Source organism: Nerophis ophidion, linkage group LG16, assembly GCF_033978795.1.
Source record: "Nerophis ophidion isolate RoL-2023_Sa linkage group LG16, RoL_Noph_v1.0, whole genome shotgun sequence".
Lineage (NCBI taxonomy): Eukaryota > Metazoa > Chordata > Actinopteri > Syngnathiformes > Syngnathidae > Nerophis > Nerophis ophidion.
This window is the reverse complement of record NC_084626.1, coordinates 53,938,326-53,955,402: the sequence shown is the minus strand read 5'-3', so window position 1 is coordinate 53,955,402 and position 17,077 is coordinate 53,938,326. Positions and strand designations below refer to the sequence as shown.

The 17,077-nt window shown below is 48.7% G+C and overlaps 1 protein-coding gene across 1 annotated transcript in view; it reads right to left on the bottom strand.

Moving 5' to 3' along the window:
• The window catches only part of si:ch211-236h17.3 (carbohydrate sulfotransferase 11), a 42,548-nt gene extending 36,092 nt beyond the window's left edge, over positions 1 to 6,456 (bottom strand). Inside the window, exon 1 of the mRNA XM_061875545.1 lies at positions 5,947 to 6,456. Coding sequence (XP_061731529.1) covers positions 5,947 to 6,040 — 94 coding nt within the window. The 5' untranslated portion in view covers positions 6,041 to 6,456. The remainder of the gene's footprint in view (positions 1 to 5,946) is intronic.
• Between the last annotated feature and the right edge of the window lie 10,621 nt (positions 6,457 to 17,077).

Below are 17,077 nucleotides of genomic sequence, written 5' to 3'. Positions count from 1 at the left end.
GAACTGTGGTGCTGAATTTCCTTCGGGAATCAATAAAGTACTTTCTATTCTATCATTTTTGTTTCCCTTTCCTAGCTCCTCAGAAACTTCCTTCTTCTTGCAGTTTCACAAAAGGGAACCTGGCAGTTGGACTATTGGCACACACAAGATTGTATAATAAACATCTCAGCCATCTTACCGCACAAAACCGACAATTCAGATCAGCAAATCCAAACATCAATTTATTGTAACAATAATCACTTGTTAGAGAGCGTCAACATGTTGTCAAAGACTCCACAGTCACGTCATCCATCGTCTCAAACTGTCAGCACATTTCAAGATGGCCTTTGCATCGCCATTTGTCCATCCATCGCATATGACTTTGTCACGCGGTGCACGCATATTGGATGCGCTTTGTGTCACCCCGAGATGGACGAGGACCAGACAGGCAGGAATTGCAGGTAAGAACGGGATTTAATATACAAAAATAAAATAAAACTGATCCAAAAGGCAAAAGAAAGTGCGTGCCTATGCACGGGAAGCTAACGCTAAATGTAGCAGAGAGTCAAGAGTCCAAAATAAGAAGCTAAGGCGAGACTTAGCACAAGTATAGACATCGAAGATATACCAAGGTGAGTGTTGCATGGAGCAGACAGACTATCCACACAGAACTGAGGTCGAAGGCAGGCTTAAATAGGGCAGTAATAAATGATCACAGGTGCGGGTCGATAACAAGGACAGGTGGAACTAATCAGAAACCATGGAGACAAGATAAATAAAGAAGTGCAAAAACTAAGAACAGTAAGAGTCCAAAGCGATCGAAAAAACCCAAAAGGACTCAAAAACCAAAACCATGTATGATCCGGGCGGCGGATCATGACATGACTTACTCTAGTCAGGCTGGAGGACCATCAGATCTGATGGTGGACTACAGTTGTGATCAAAAATATTCAACCCCAACACAATTTTGGTGTTTTAGCAAGTTAAACATTTATTCCGTATTTTGTTTATAGCCATATCAAATAAAGATGTGTCAAATAGACAAATGCAACTAGAATTACAAGAATTATATTTTGTAACATACCAGTGTCATTTCTCTTAATATCTCATTGACAAAATGATTCAACCCCTTGAAGATCATAACTCTTAAGAACAGAATTTGAATAAGGTCTTTTCAATCAAGTATTGAAAACACCTGTAGATGTGATTAGAACCATAACGAGCAACAATTAAACTGATTGAAAAAGACTGTGACGCTCAGCTTCTTGTAGATGGTCAATGGTGTATTTGCAACATGGTGAAGTCCAGGGAGTGGTCAAAGAAGTCAAGAGAGGAGGTCATTTCTCTTCATAAGAAAGGATATGGATATAAGAAAATAGCAAAGACATTACACATTCCAAGAGACACAGTTGGGAGCATAATTCGCAAGTTTAAAGCTAAAGGCACAGTGGAAACACTACCTGGGCGTGGTAGAAAGAGGATGATGTGTGCGTACAGTGGTGAAAAACTGAGTGGTAAGAGCCGAGGAACTACAACAGGACATTGCAGAGGGTGGAACGCAGGTTTCGTCCCAGACAATAAGGCGCGCACTACGAGATGAAGGCCTCCATGCCAGAACTCCCAGGTGCACACCACTTCTGACTACCAGGCACAAGGAAAATAGACTCCAGTATGCCAAAAAAATCATCTGGACAAACCCCAAAGGTTTTGGGAAACTGTTCTATGAAGTAATGAGACAAAACTGGAACTCTTTGGGCCTATGAATCAACATTATGTCTGGAGGAGAAAAAAATTAAGCTTACAAAGAAAAGAACACCTTTCCTACTGTTAAGCATGGTGGGGGGTCAATCATGCTCTGGGGTTGTTTCTCTGCCTCAGGTACCGGGAATCTCCAGCGCGTTCAAGGCATTATGAATTCTATTTCCTAGCAGGATATATTAGCTGCAAATGTCATGAAGTCAGTGAGGAAGCTGAGGCTTGGGAGACGTTGGACCTTCCAACAGGACAAGGATCCCAAGCATACCTCCAAATCAACATCAGAGTGGTTGCAGAAGAAGGGCTGGAAGACTCTGGAGTGGCCAGACCTAAATCCTGTAAAAAAGCTGTGGTGGGACTTGAAGAAGGCAGTTGCAGCACACAAGCCCAAGAATATGAATGAACTGGAGGCCTTTGCCCAAGAGGAATGGGCTCAAATACTGTAGATGCTTGCAAGAAGATTATGTATCACCTTTGAAGGATGTCATTACTGTTCTACTAAGTACTAAAGAAGCATGGAACTAAGGGGTTGAATCATTTTGGCAATGAGATATTGAGAAAAATGTCCTTTTTTGGCATTTTGTAAAATACAGTTTTACAATTTAAGTTGCATTTGTCTATTTGACACATCTGTATTTGATATGACTATAAACAAAATTGGAAAAATATCCAACTTGCTAAAACACCAAAATTGTGTGGGGGTTGAATCATTTTGATGACACCTGTACACTCATGGAATGTTGTCCAGTCAGTCATTGGGAAGATGGGGACACTTCCAGTCAGTGAATCCCACCCTAAGTACTCAATAGTCAGCTGTGTGGACCACTACACTCTCAGAGTCCCAGACAAATGTATTCCCCCATTGATCTTGGCCCATGTTTCCTCCACCAAACTACATTTTCTCTCGCCACTCAATGCAGAAAAGAAGTTAGACTTCATGAGGTCAGAGGTCTTCAACAGTAGAAGACCTTACTGACAACAACTCGGGATCTGATTGGCTATGGCAACTGTCTATCAACTGTATGTCCCCCACCTTGCTGAATCTGAAGGCGTCTGGCAGATTTGGTACAGCATGGCAACGTTAGCTGGCTGAATTCTGATTGGATACTAAAACCGACAGCACTGACATGACATGAAGGAAATATGAATGCTTAAAAATGTATTTTATTTTTAATCATGATCATAATTTCTGGTTATGTTAGGTCAGCAGGGAAGGTCTTGCTGGGCCTGACGGCACACCACTGGTGCTTTGGTACAGTAATAACAAGAAGTGAGTCCTTTAAGTTGACGGATTGGACCCATTACCCATCAAAGGTTGGAATTGGCGGTTAAATCCCCAAAATGTTTCCCGAGCGCAGCCACCACTGCTGCTCACTGCTCCCCTCACCTCCCAGGTGGTGGACAGTGGTACTATAACTTTAAACTTAAAGGCCTACTGAAATGAGATGTTCTTATTTAAAGGGGGATAGCAGCTCCATTCTATGTGTCATACTTCATCATTTCACCATATTTTTGCTGAAAGGATTTAGTAGAGAACATCCACCATAAAGTTGGCAACTTTTGGTCGCTAATAAAAAAGCCTTGCCTGTACCGGAAGTAGCAGACGATGTGTGCGTGATGTCACGGGTTGTGGAGCTCCTCACATCTGAACATTGTTTACAATCATGGCCACCAGCAGCCAGAGCGATTCGGACCGAGAAAGCAACGATTTCCCTATTAATTTGAGCGAGGATGAAAGATTTGTGGATGAGGATAGTTAGAGTGAAGGACAAAAAAAAAAAAAAGACAGGGCAGTGGGAGCGATTCAAATGTTATTAGACACATTTACGAGGATAATTCTGGAAAATACCTTATCTGCTTATTGTGTTACTAGTGTTTTGTCAGATTATATAGTCGTACCTGAAAGTCGGAGGGGTGTGGCCACGGGTGTGGTAACCGCCAGTGTCTCTGAGGGAAGCCACTTTTCTCGACAAGGGGAAGTAAAGGCAGCCGGTCGGGCCAGTCTAAGCTTTTTTTTCCCCCTCCCCCACGGTGGAAGCATCCCGAGTTCGGACGCGGCCGGTCGGAGGAAGCAAGAGAGTCCGCAGCTGCCTCTTTGACAGGTGTACGAAAAACGACGCATGCTCCGCTCATGTCTACGGTAAGAGCCGACTTATTACCACAATTTTCTCACCGAAACCTGCCGGTTGACATGTGGTACAGAACCATGTTCGCTTGACCGCTCTGTTCCATAGTAGTGAATTACATTTATATAGCGCTTTTCTCTAGTGACTCAAAGCGCTTTTACATAGTGAAACCCAATATCTAAGTTACATTTAAACCAGTGTGGGTGGCACTGGGCGCAGGTGGGTAAAGTGTCTTGCCCAAGTACACAACGGCCGTGACTAGGATGACAGAAGCGGGAATCGAACCTGCAACCCTCAAGTTGCTGGCACGGCCACTCTACCAACTGAAGCTTCACCTTCGGGAATGTAAACAAGGAAACACCGGCTGTGTTTGTGTTGCTAAAGGCGGACGCAATACACTGCTTCCCACCTACATCTTTCTTCTTTGACGTCGCCATTATTAATTGAACAAATTGCAAAAGATTCAGCAACACAGATGTCCAGAATACTGTGTAATTATGCGATTAAAGCAGACGACTTGTAGCTGGGATCGGGCTGGAACAAAATGTCTGCTACAATCCGTGACGTCATGCGCACGCGTCATCATACCGCGACGTTTTCAACAGGATACTTCACGCGAAATCTAAAATTGCAATTTAGTAAAGTAAAGCGGCCGTATTGTCATGTGTTGCAATGTTAATATTTCATCATTGATATATAAACTATCAGACTGCGTGGTCGCTAGTAGTGGCTTTCAGTAGGCCTTTAAATCCCCAAAATGATTCCCGAGCGCGGCCACAGCTGCTGCTCACTGCTCCCCTCACCTCCCAGGTGCTGGACAGTGGTACTATAACTTTAAACTTAATTTAGGATGCATTATTAATTGGAATTAACTAACTGTATGGACGGATAACTTTACTGGTTTTAAGTATTTATTTTGCGAAAATCTACCATTTTTATCTTATATTTTCTCAGCTTTTTTTTTTTTTTGCAATGTATAAAATGTGTTAATCGTCAAAATTGTTTCGGTTTTCGTCTGAATGGACACCCAACAAAAACCGAGGTAGTACTTTATGTCAGTGGTCCCCAACCTTTTTGTAGCTGCGGACCGGTCAACCCTGGATCATTTGTCCCGCGGCCAAGCGGGGGGGATTTTTATTTATTTAACCTACTTCCTTGAATTGCCGCTGGGGCGCTAATTAATTTAAAATCTCTTCTCACTACGGCACTTACCAAAGTCATGCGGTAAAAGTAAGCATGCGCTAAATATTTTAAAACCTCTTCTCACTCTGGTACTTACCAAAGGCATGCGGTAAAAGTAAGCATGCGCTAAATAATTTAAAACCTCTTCTCACTCTGGTACTTACCAAAGGCATGCGGTAAAAGTAAACATGCGCTGATTATTTTAAAACCTCTTCTCACTCCGGCACTTACCAAAGTCATGCGGTAAAAGTAAACATGCGCTAAATATTTTAAAACCTCTTCTCACTCTGGTACTTACCAAAGGCATGCGGTAAAAGTAAACATGCGCTGATTATTTTAAAACCTCTTCTCCCTCCGGCACTTACCAAAGGCATGCAGTAAAAAATTGAGTGTGATGTAAGCTTGGACCTTAAATCCTACTGAATAACTCCTAATTTTCTTCCCTTTATGCGATTTCAAATGATTGAAATCAGCCTCTGCCATTTTGAAAATGATGACAGGGACGTGTCACGAGTTTGACCAGGCGGTAATTCAAGGCAGGCACATACTATATACCCTGCGGAAATTAGAGGAAATATGGTATTTATTTATTTTTTGTCATGGAAAAGGGAGTTTTTTTTGGGGGGGGGGGGGGTGCACTAACTGTAAGTGTATTCTGTGTATTTTATGTTGATTTAAAATTAAAAAAAAAAAAAAAAAAAAATTCTTCTGCGGCCCGGTACCAATCGAGCCGCGGCCCCGTGGTTTGGGACCACTGCTTTATGTGACAAAAGACGTGAATATCGTAGCTTTTTCTTACTAAAGATTAGGAAATGATTTAATATAAAAAATGTTTTACATTTCGTGTAAAGTGAGTGGAAGTGCGAGCGAGTAAATAAATGACATTGGATAATATTCGGCTCACCTGTTCTGACATTGCTGTTACAGTACAAGATGACCACGACGAAGCATCCGAGACTTAAAGCAAAAACCATCCGAGTGATTTTGGTTTTCCACATCCTGAGTCTTCGGGGTCGGAGAGACCGAGTAGGCGAGGCGAGTGTGGCCGTTCTTGCTCTACTTTATCCCGGGTAACAGCATCGATCCGTCTCGCTGACCTCTGGTGCTCCTTAGCGGCCAGGACATCCTCGCATGTCCGACGAGGAAGACGCGACGGCGGGGGAGAAGAAGCTCCACTCCCGAGCCGTGGACCGAGTGAAGGGTTATGGCTTGTACACGCGTGTCGGGGCAGCTTGTTAAAAGTGGGCTTTGGAAGCGGGCCGGTGGCTTCTTTTTCCCCGGTTAACCCTTCTCTTTCCGCCCCGAACAAAGTGGGCTTTGGAAGCGGGCCGGTGGCTTCTTTTCCCCCGGTTAACCCTTCTCTTTCCGCCCCGAACAAAGTGGGCTTTGGAAGCGGGCCGGTGGCTTCTTTTCCCCCGGTTAACCCTTCTCTTTCCGCCCCGAACAAAGTGGGCTTTGGAAGCGGGCCGGTGGCTTCTTTTTCCCCGGTTAACCCTTCTCTTTCCGCCCCGAACAAAGTGGGCTTTGGAAGCGGGCCGGTGGCTTCTTTTCCCCCGGTTAACCCTTCTCTTTCCGCCCCGAACAAAGTGGGCTTTGGAAGCGGGCCGGTGGCTTCTTTTCCCCCGGTTAACCCTTCTCTTTCCGCCCCGAACAAAGTGGGCTTTGGAAGCGGGCCGGTGGCTTCTTTTCCCCCGGTTAACCCTTCTCTTTCCGCCCCGAACAAAGTGGGCTTTGGAAGCGGGCCGGTGGCTTCTTTTTCCCCGGTTAACCCTTCTCTTTCCGCCCCGAACAAAGTGGGCTTTGGAAGCGGGCCGGTGGCTTCTTTTCCCCCGGTTAACCCTTCTCTTTCCGCCCCGAACAAAGTGGGCTTTGGAAGCGGGCCGGTGGCTTCTTTTCCCCCGGTTAACCCTTCTCTTTCCGCCCCGAACAAAGTGGGCTTTGGAAGCGGGCCGGTGGCTTCTTTTTCCCCGGTTAACCCTTCTCTTTCCGCCCCGAACAAACACCGCTTGGTCACTGCCGGGAGGGTCGATCCAGATGTCTGCAGTGTGGATTATCAGCATTGGTTCGATACTGATGATAGTTTTGTTATTCATATAAATGTTATATTTGTACATTATTTACCAAAGAAGAAATATATAGGATGTTTTTATTTTGCTTAGGATTTTATGTGATTTAAAGGAATCTTTGTATTTTTTTTCTTGATATTGTTCATTGCTTGATATTGTATGATCACGATCAAGGCAAAGTAACAAAAAGTCGTATCCGATCGATACCAAATTTAGCAGTATGGCCCACGCCGTTACATTAAGGTTTTGTTGAACCTTTCAAAATAAAATACTGAAGGGGCGAATTGAAATCCTATATACCGGTGGTCCCCAACCTTTTTGTTGCTGCGGACCGGTCAATGCTTGATCATTTGGCCCACAGCTCGGGGGCAGGCCAGGAAAGTACCCGCACTATTTTACTACGAAGCCATGCTGTTGTAACACGTGCTGAATGTGGCTTGGCATTGTCTTGCTGAAATAAGCAGGGGCGGCCATGAAAAAGACGGCACTTAGATGGCAGCATATGTTGTTCCAAAACCTGTATGTACCTTTCAGCATTAATGGTGCCTTCACAGATGTGTAAGTTACCCATGCCTTGGGCACTAATACACCCCCATACCATCACACATGTGTAAGTTACCCATGTCTTGTTCACTAATACACCCCCATACCATCACACATGTGTAAGTTACCCATGTCTTGTTCACTAATACACCCCCATACCATCACACATGTGTAAGTTACCCATGTCTTGTTCACTAATACACCCCCATACCATCACACATGTGTAAGTTACCCATGTCTTGGGCACTAATACACCCCCATACCATCACACATGTGTAAGTTACCCATGCCTTGGGCACTAATACACCCCCATACCATCACACATGTGTAAGTTACCCATGCATTGGGCACTAATACACCCCCATACATCACACATGTGTAAGTTACCCATGCCTTGGGCACTAATACACCCCCATACCATCACACATGTGTAAGTTACCCATGCCTTGGGCACTAATACACCCCCATACCATCACACATGTGTAAGTTACCCATGTCTTGGGCACTAATACACCCCCATACCATCACACATGTGTAAGTTACCCATGCCTTGGGCACTAATACACCCCCATACCATCACACATGTGTAAGTTACCCATGTCTTGGGCACTAATACACCCCCATACCATCACACATGTGTAAGTTACCCATGCCTTGGGCACTAATACACCCCCATACCATCACACATGTGTAAGTTACCCATGTCTTGTTCACTAATACACCCCCATACCATCACACATGTGTAAGTTACCCATGTCTTGGGCACTAATACACCCCCATACCATCACACATGTGTAAGTTACCCATGCCTTGGGCACTAATACACCCCCATACCATCACACATGTGTAAGTTACCCATGCCTTGGGCACTAATACACCCCCATACCATCACACATGTGTAAGTTACCCATGCCTTGGGCACTAATACACCCCCATACCATCACACATGTGTAAGTTACCCATGCCTTGGGCACTAATACACCCCCATACCATCACACATGTGTAAGTTACCCATGCCTTGGGCACTAATACACCCCCATACCATCACACATGTGTAAGTTACCCATGCCTTGGGCACTAATACACCCCCATACCATCACACATGTGTAAGTTACCCATGTCTTGGGCACTAATACACCCCCATACCATCACACATGCTGGCTTTTACACTTTGCGTCGATAACAGTCTGGATGGTTCGCTTCCCCTTTGGTCCGGATGACACAATGTAGAATATTTCCAAAAACAATTTGAAATGTGGACTCGTCAGACCACAGAACACTTTTCCACTTTGCATCAGTCCATCTTAGATGAGCTTAGGCCCAGCAAAGCTGAAGGCGTTTCTGGATGTTGTTGATAAATGGCTTTCGCTTTACATAGTAGAGCTTTAACTTGCACTTACAGATATAGCAACAAACTGTATTAAGTGACAGTGGTTTTCTGAAGTGTTCCTGAGCCCATGTGGTGATATCCTTTAGAGATTGATGTCGGTTTTTGATACAGTGCCGTCTGAGGGATGGAAGGTCACGGTCATTCAATGTTGGTTTCCGGCCATGCTGCTTACGTGGAGTGATTTCTCCAAATTCTCTGAACCTTTTGATGATATTATGGAGCGTAGATGTTGAAATCCCTAAATTTCTTGCAATGTCACTTTGAGAAAGGTTGTTCTTAAACTGTTTGACTATTTGCTCACACAGTTGTGGACAAAGGGGTGTACCTCGCCCCATCCTTTCTTGTGAAAGACTGAGAAGCTGTTTTTATACTCAATCATGGCACCCACCTGTTCCCAATTAGCCTGCACACCTGTGGGATGTTCCAAATAAGTGTTTGATGAGCATTCCTCAACTTTATCAGTACTTATTGCCACCTTTCCCAACTTCTTTGTCACGTGTTGCTGGCATCAAATTTTAAAGTTAATGATTATTTGCATAATAAATAAAGTTTATGAGTTTGAACATGAAATATGTTGTCTTTGTAGCATATTCAACTGAATATGGCTTGAAAAGGATTTGCAAATCATTGTATTCTGTTTATATTTACATCTAACACAATTTCCCAACTCATATGGAAACGGGGTTTGTAAATAAATGATTAATTCAACAGAAAAATGACAGCAACGGCTATAGTTTAATATATATTCCCAAAAAATACAAGCCGCTATTTTTTTTTACCTACATTAAACTCCTCGAAGGGAAAAAAAGGAACATTTAGCAAATGAATTCACTATCCAAAGTGTGTGAACAATTTAACAGTATATAAATACAAATGTCTGATGTATTACCAAAAAAAAAGTTTTAGGTTATACTGCAACTTCAACACCTGGCAACCAATTCTAGCCTAAAGTAAACCTTGCTATAATAAGCAGTGACAAATAAATAGTTGAATTTTAGTGTCATTTGGGGGATAACTGTGCTTATTATGCTAAACAAACAGATAACTGTGCTTATTATGCTAAACAAACAGCAGTTTGTGTGTTGCAACTTTCAAGTTGAGAGGTTACGTCACCCTGTAGCAACAATACATGAAGAACTGGTGCTGCCCTCTAGTGGCCGAGTGAGAAACACACGTACAACTGGGGTTGGTATGACGTCATCAATGGGGATTGAAGAAGCATGAACTTCAGCATTCTTGGAAGGTCTTTGAATTCAGGAGATTTTTATTATATTTATTTAGGCAAAGAGTCATGTTTGAACACTAAAATAGATGAAAATATACACAATATTAAAGTCCTACTGAAAGCCACTACTAGCGACCACGCAGTCTGATAGTTTATATATCAATGATGAAATATTAACATTGCAACACATGACAATACGGCCTTTTTACTTCACTAAATTGCAATTTCGCGGAATGATGACGCGTGTTTGTGACGTTATTGGTTGGAACGGACATTTTATCCCAGCACCACTTAGGCTGAAAGTCGTCTGCTTTAATCACATAATTACACAGTATTTTGGACATCTGTGTTGCTGAATCTTTTGCAATTTGTTCAATTAATAATGGAGACATCAAAGAAGAAAGCTGTAGGTGGGAAGCGGTGTATTGCAGCTGCCTTTAGCAACCAAAACACAGCCGGTGTTTCTTTGTTTGTTGTGAAGCTTTAGCGAACTTGTTTCTCTACCACATGTCACCAGCAAGTTTTTGGATGAGAAAATAAATGATAAATGGGTTGTACTTGTATAGCGCTTTTCTACCTTCAAGGTACTCAAAGCCCTTTGACACTACTTCCACATTCACACACACATTCACACACTGATGGAGGGAGCTGCCATGCAAGGCGCTAACCAGCACCCATCAGGAGCAAGGGTGAAGTGTCTTGGTCAGGACGAGGTTGGTACTAGGTGGGGATTGAACCACGCCGAGATATTAAAATTGTGATATCAAGTCTGTTCTTACCGGAGACTTGTGCAGAGTTAGCATCCTCCTGCAGCAGCTGTGATCTTGGCTCCTCCATTGGCTTCTCTCGGAGACACTGGCGGTCACTTTACTATTATAATTTGATTCCCATTGTTGCTTTTTATTCTTATTGTAATATTTCTCTATTTTGTTTCCATTTAAACCCCCATTATTTACTTTTTTTAAATTGATCTCAACTCTGTACACTGCTGCTGGAATTGTAATTTTCCTGAAGGAACTCTCCTGAAGGACTCAATAAAGCACTATCTATCTACCTAGCCCTCCGACTTTCAGGTATGATTTTTAATCTCACTAAAACACTGTTAACACAATAATCAGATAAGGGATTTTCCAGAATTATCCTAGTAAATGTGTCTAATAACATCTGAATCGCTCCCACTGCACTCGTCTTTTATTATATTTTTTTATTTTTCTAGTCCTTCACTCTCACTTTCCTCATCCACAAATTTTTCATCTTCGCTCAAATTATTGGGGGAATCGTCACTTTCTCGGTCCGAATCGCTCTCGCTGCTGGTGGCCATGATTGTAAACAATGTTCAGATGTGAGGAGCTCCACAACCCGTGACGTCACACACACATCGTCTGCTACTTCCTGTACAAGCAAGGCTTTTTTATTAGCGGCCAAAAGTTGCAAACTAAATCCTTTCAGCAAAAATATGGAGAAATGATGAAGTATGACACATAGAATGGAGCTGCTATCCCCGTTTAAATAAGAACATCTCATTTCAGTAGGACTTTAAACACAGTGCAATTTTCTTTCTGTCATATCGCCCATTTTCCCCCCATAAAGTACTATCTATCTTTTTATTTCCCCCCAGGCTGAGTGGGTTTTTGATCAGATTGCAGAATATCAGGCTGGCTTGTGTAAGCGTGACTCTCCCCAGCGTGTCCGACACGTGACAAAGATAAGAAAGCAGCAAGTCACAGTGAAACAGGGATTACTTTTTAACTGCCGGCAACTAATGAGGTTAAGTCCAGTGTGCAAAGTGCACTGAAGGCTAAGAAATAGTTTGGACTTTTCTTTCATTTTTTTGCTCATTAAATTGTCCGATAGATCCTTGATATTCGCCAAGGTTATATTCCGAGAGCCAAGGGAAATGGCAAAAATACACCAAGGTAATTTAATAGATGCACCCACAAAATTGCTTTTTGGATGCTTTAAACCACACATGTCAAACTCAAGATCTGGCCCCCCACGTCAATGCGTGTGGCCCGCCACATCAATGTGTGTGCCCCCCCCCACATCAATGCGTGTGGCCCGCCACATCAATGTGTGTGGCCCCCCCCACGTCAATGCGTGTGGCCCCCCACATCAATGTGTGTGGCCCGCCACATCAATGTGTGTGGCCCCCCCCACATCAATGTGTGTGGCCCCCCACATCAATGTGTGTGGCCCCCCCCACATCAATGTGTGTGGCCCCCCCCACATCAATGTGTGTGGCCCCCCCACATCAATGCGTGTGGCCCGCCACATCAATGTGTGTGGCCCCCCCCCCCACATCAATGTGTGTGGCCCCCCCACATCAATGCGTGTGGCCCGCCACATCAATGTGTGTGGCCCGCCACATCAATGTGTGTGCCCCCCCCCCCACATCAATGTGTGTGGCCCCCCCACATCAATGCGTGTGGCCCGCCACATCAATGTGTGTGGCCCCCCCCACATCAATGTGTGTGGCCCGCCACATCAATGTGTGTGGCCCGCCACATCAATGTGTGTGCCCCCCCCCACGTCAATGCGTGTGGCCCCCCACATCAATGTGTGTGCCCCCCCCCACATCAATGCGTGTGGCCCGCCACGTCAATGTGTGTGGCCCGCCACATCAATGTGTGTGCCCCCCCCCACATCAATGTGTGTGGCCCCCCCACATCAATGCGTGTGGCCCGCCACATCAATGTGTGTGCCCCCCCCCACATCAATGCGTGTGGCCCACCACATCAATGCGTGTGGCCCGCCACATCAATGTGTGTGGCCCCCCCCACATCAATGTGTGTGGCCCCCCCCACATCAATGCGTGTGGCCCGCCACATCAATGTGTGTGCCCCCCCCCCACATCAATGCGTGTGGCCCGCCACATCAATGTGTGTGGCCCCCCCCACGTCAATGCGTGTGGCCCCCCACATCAATGTGTGTGGCCCGCCACATCAATGTGTGTGGCCCCCCCCACATCAATGTGTGTGGCCCCCCACATCAATGTGTGTGGCCCCCCCCACATCAATGTGTGTGGCCCCCCCCACATCAATGTGTGTGGCCCCCCCACATCAATGCGTGTGGCCCGCCACATCAATGTGTGTGGCCCCCCCCCCCACATCAATGTGTGTGGCCCCCCCACATCAATGCGTGTGGCCCGCCACATCAATGTGTGTGGCCCGCCACATCAATGTGTGTGCCCCCCCCCCCCACATCAATGCGTGTGGCCCGCCACATCAATGTGTGTGGCCCCCCCCACATCAATGTGTGTGGCCCGCCACATCAATGTGTGTGGCCCGCCACATCAATGTGTGTGCCCCCCCCCACGTCAATGCGTGTGGCCCCCCACATCAATGTGTGTGCCCCCCCCCACATCAATGCGTGTGGCCCGCCACGTCAATGTGTGTGGCCCGCCACATCAATGTGTGTGCCCCCCCCCACATCAATGTGTGTGGCCCCCCCACATCAATGCGTGTGGCCCGCCACATCAATGTGTGTGCCCCCCCCCACATCAATGCGTGTGGCCCACCACATCAATGCGTGTGGCCCGCCATATCAATGTGTGTGGCCCCCCCCACATCAATGTGTGTGGCCCGCCACATCAATGTGTGTGGCCCCCCCCACATCAATGTGTGTGGCCCCCCACATCAATGTGTGTGGCCCCCCCCACATCAATGTGTGTGGCCCGCCACATCAATGTGTGTGCCCCCCCCCACATCAATGTGTGTGGCCCCCCCACATCAATGCGTGTGGCCCGCCACATCAATGTGTGTGCCCCCCCCACATCAATGCGTGTGGCCCGCCACATCAATGTGTGTGGCCCGCCACATCAATGTGTGTGCCCCCCCCCACATCAATGTGTGTGCCCCCCCCCACATCAATGCGTGTGGCCCACCACATCAATGCGTGTGGCCCGCCACATCAATGTGTGTGGCCCCCCCCACATCAATGTGTGTGGCCCCCCACATCAATGTGTGTGGCCCCCCCCACATCAATGTGTGTGGCCCGCCACATCAATGTGTGTGGCCCGCCACATCAATGTGTGTGCCCCCCCCCACATCAATGTGTGTGGCCCCCCCACATCAATGCGTGTGGCCCGCCACATCAATGTGTGTGGCCCCCCCCACGTCAATGCGTGTGGCCCGCCACATCAATGTGTGTGGCCCCCCCCACATCAATGTGTGTGGCCCGCCACAACAATGTGTGTGGCCCGCCACATCAATGTGTGTGCCCCCCCCCACGTCAATGCGTGTGGCCCCCCCACATCAATGTGTGTGCCCCCCCCCACATCAATGCGTGTGGCCCGCCACATCAATGCGTGTGGCCCGCCACATCAATGTGTGTGGCCCCCCCCACATCAATGTGTGTGGCCCGCCACATCAATGTGTGTGGCCCCCCCCACATCAATGCGTGTGGCCCGCCACATCAATGCGTGTGGCCGGCCACATCAATGCGTGTGGCCCGCCACATCAATGCGTGTGGCCCGCCACATCAATGCGTGTGGCCCGCCACATCAGTGCGTGTGGCCCCCCCCACATCAATGTGTGTGGCCCCCCCCACATCAATGTGTGTGGCCCGCCACATCAATGTGTGTGCCCCCCCCCACATCAGTGCGTGTGGCCCCCCCCACATCAATGTGTGTGGCCCCCCCCACATCAATGCGTGTGGCCCCCCCCACATCAATGCGTGTGGCCCCCCACATCAATGCGTGTGGCCCGCCACATCAATGCGTGTGGCCCGCCACATCAATGTGTGTGGCCCCCCCCCACATCAGTGCGTGTGGCCCCCCCCACATCAATGTGTGTGGCCCCCCCCACATCAATGCGTGTGGCCCCCCCCACATCAATGCGTGTGGCCCCCCCCACATCAATGCGTGTGGCCCCCCACATCAATGCGTGTGGCCCGCCACATCAATGCGTGTGGCCCGCCACATCAATGCGTGTGGCCCCCCCCACATCAATGCGTGTGGCCCGCCACATCAATGCGTGTGGCCCGCCACATCAATGCGTGTGGCCCGCCACATCAATGCGTGTGGCCCGCCACATCAATGCGTGTGGCCCGCCACATCAATGCGTGTGGCCCGCCACATCAATGCGTGTGGCCGGCCACATCAATGCGTGTGGCCCGCCACATCAATGCGTGTGGCCCGCCACATCAATGCGTGTGGCCCGCCACATCAGTGCGTGTGGCCCCCCCCACATTAATGTGTGTGGCCCGCCACATCAATGTGTGTGCCCCCCCCCCACATCAGTGCGTGTGGCCCCCCCCACATCAATGTGTGTGGCCCCCCCCACATCAATGTGTGTGGCCCCCCCCACATCAATGCGTGTGGCCCCCCACATCAATGCGTGTGGCCCGCCACATCAATGCGTGTGGCCCGCCACATCAATGTGTGTGGCCCCCCCCACATCAGTGCGTGTGGCCCCCCCCACATCAATGTGTGTGGCCCCCCCCCACATCAATGTGTGTGGCCCCCCCCACATCAATGTGTGTGGCCCCCCCCACATCAATGCGTGTGGCCCCCCACATCAATGCGTGTGGCCCGCCACATCAATGCGTGTGGCCCCCCACATCAATGTGTGTGGCCCGCCACATCAATGTGTGTGGCCCGCCCCACATCAATGCGTGTGGCCCCCCCCACATCAATGCGTGTGGCCCCCCCCACATCAATGCGTGTGGCCCCCCCACATCAATGCGTGTGGCCCGCCACATCAATGCGTGTGGCCCGCCACATCAATGCGTGTGGCCCGCCACATCAATGCGTGTGGCCCGCCACATCAATGCGTGTGGCCCCCCCACATCAATGCGTGTGGCCCGCCACATCAATGCGTGTGGCCCGCCACATCAATGCGTGTGGCCCCCCCATCAATGCGTGTGGCCCCCCCCACATCAATGCGTGTGGCCCGCCACATCAATGCGTGTGGCCCCCCCCACATCAATGTGTGTGGCCCGCCACATCAATGCGTGTGGCCCCCCCCACATCAATGCGTGTGGCCCGCCACATCAATGCGTGTGGCCCGCCACATCAGTGCGTGTGGCCCGCCACATCAGTGCGTGTGGCCCGCCACATCAATGCGTGTGGCCCGCCACATCAATGCGTGTGGCCCCCCACATCAATGCGTGTGGCCCGCCACATCAATGCGTGTGGCCCCCCCCACATCAATGCGTGTGGCCCGCCACATCAGTGCGTGTGGCCCGCCACATCAGTGCGTGTGGCCCGCCACATCAGTGCGTGTGGCCCGCCACATCAATGCGTGTGGCCCGCCACATCAATGCGTGTGGCCCCCCACATCAATGCGTGTGGCCCGCCACATCAATGCGTGTGGCCCGCCACATCAATGCGTGTGGCCCGCCACATCAATGCGTGTGGCCCGCCACATCAATGCGTGTGGCCCCCCCCACATCAATGCGTGTGGCCCCCCCCACATCAATGCGTGTGGCCCGCCACATCAATGTGTGTGGCCTGCCACATCAATGTGTGTGGCCCCCCCCACATCAATGCGTGTGGCCCCCCCCACATCAATGTGTGTGGCCCCCCCCACATCAATGCGTGTGGCCCGCCACATCAATGCGTGTGGCCCGCCACATCAATGCGTGTGGCCGGCCACATCAATGCGTGTGGCCCGCCACATCAATGCGTGTGGCCCGCCACATCAATGCGTGTGGCCCCCCACATCAATGTGTGTGCCCCCCCCCACATCAATGCGTGTGGCCCGCCACATCAATGCGTGTGGCCCGCCACATCAATGCGTGTGGCCCGCCACATCAATGCGTGTGGCCCGCCACATCAATGCGTGTGGCCGGCCACATCAATGCGTGTGGC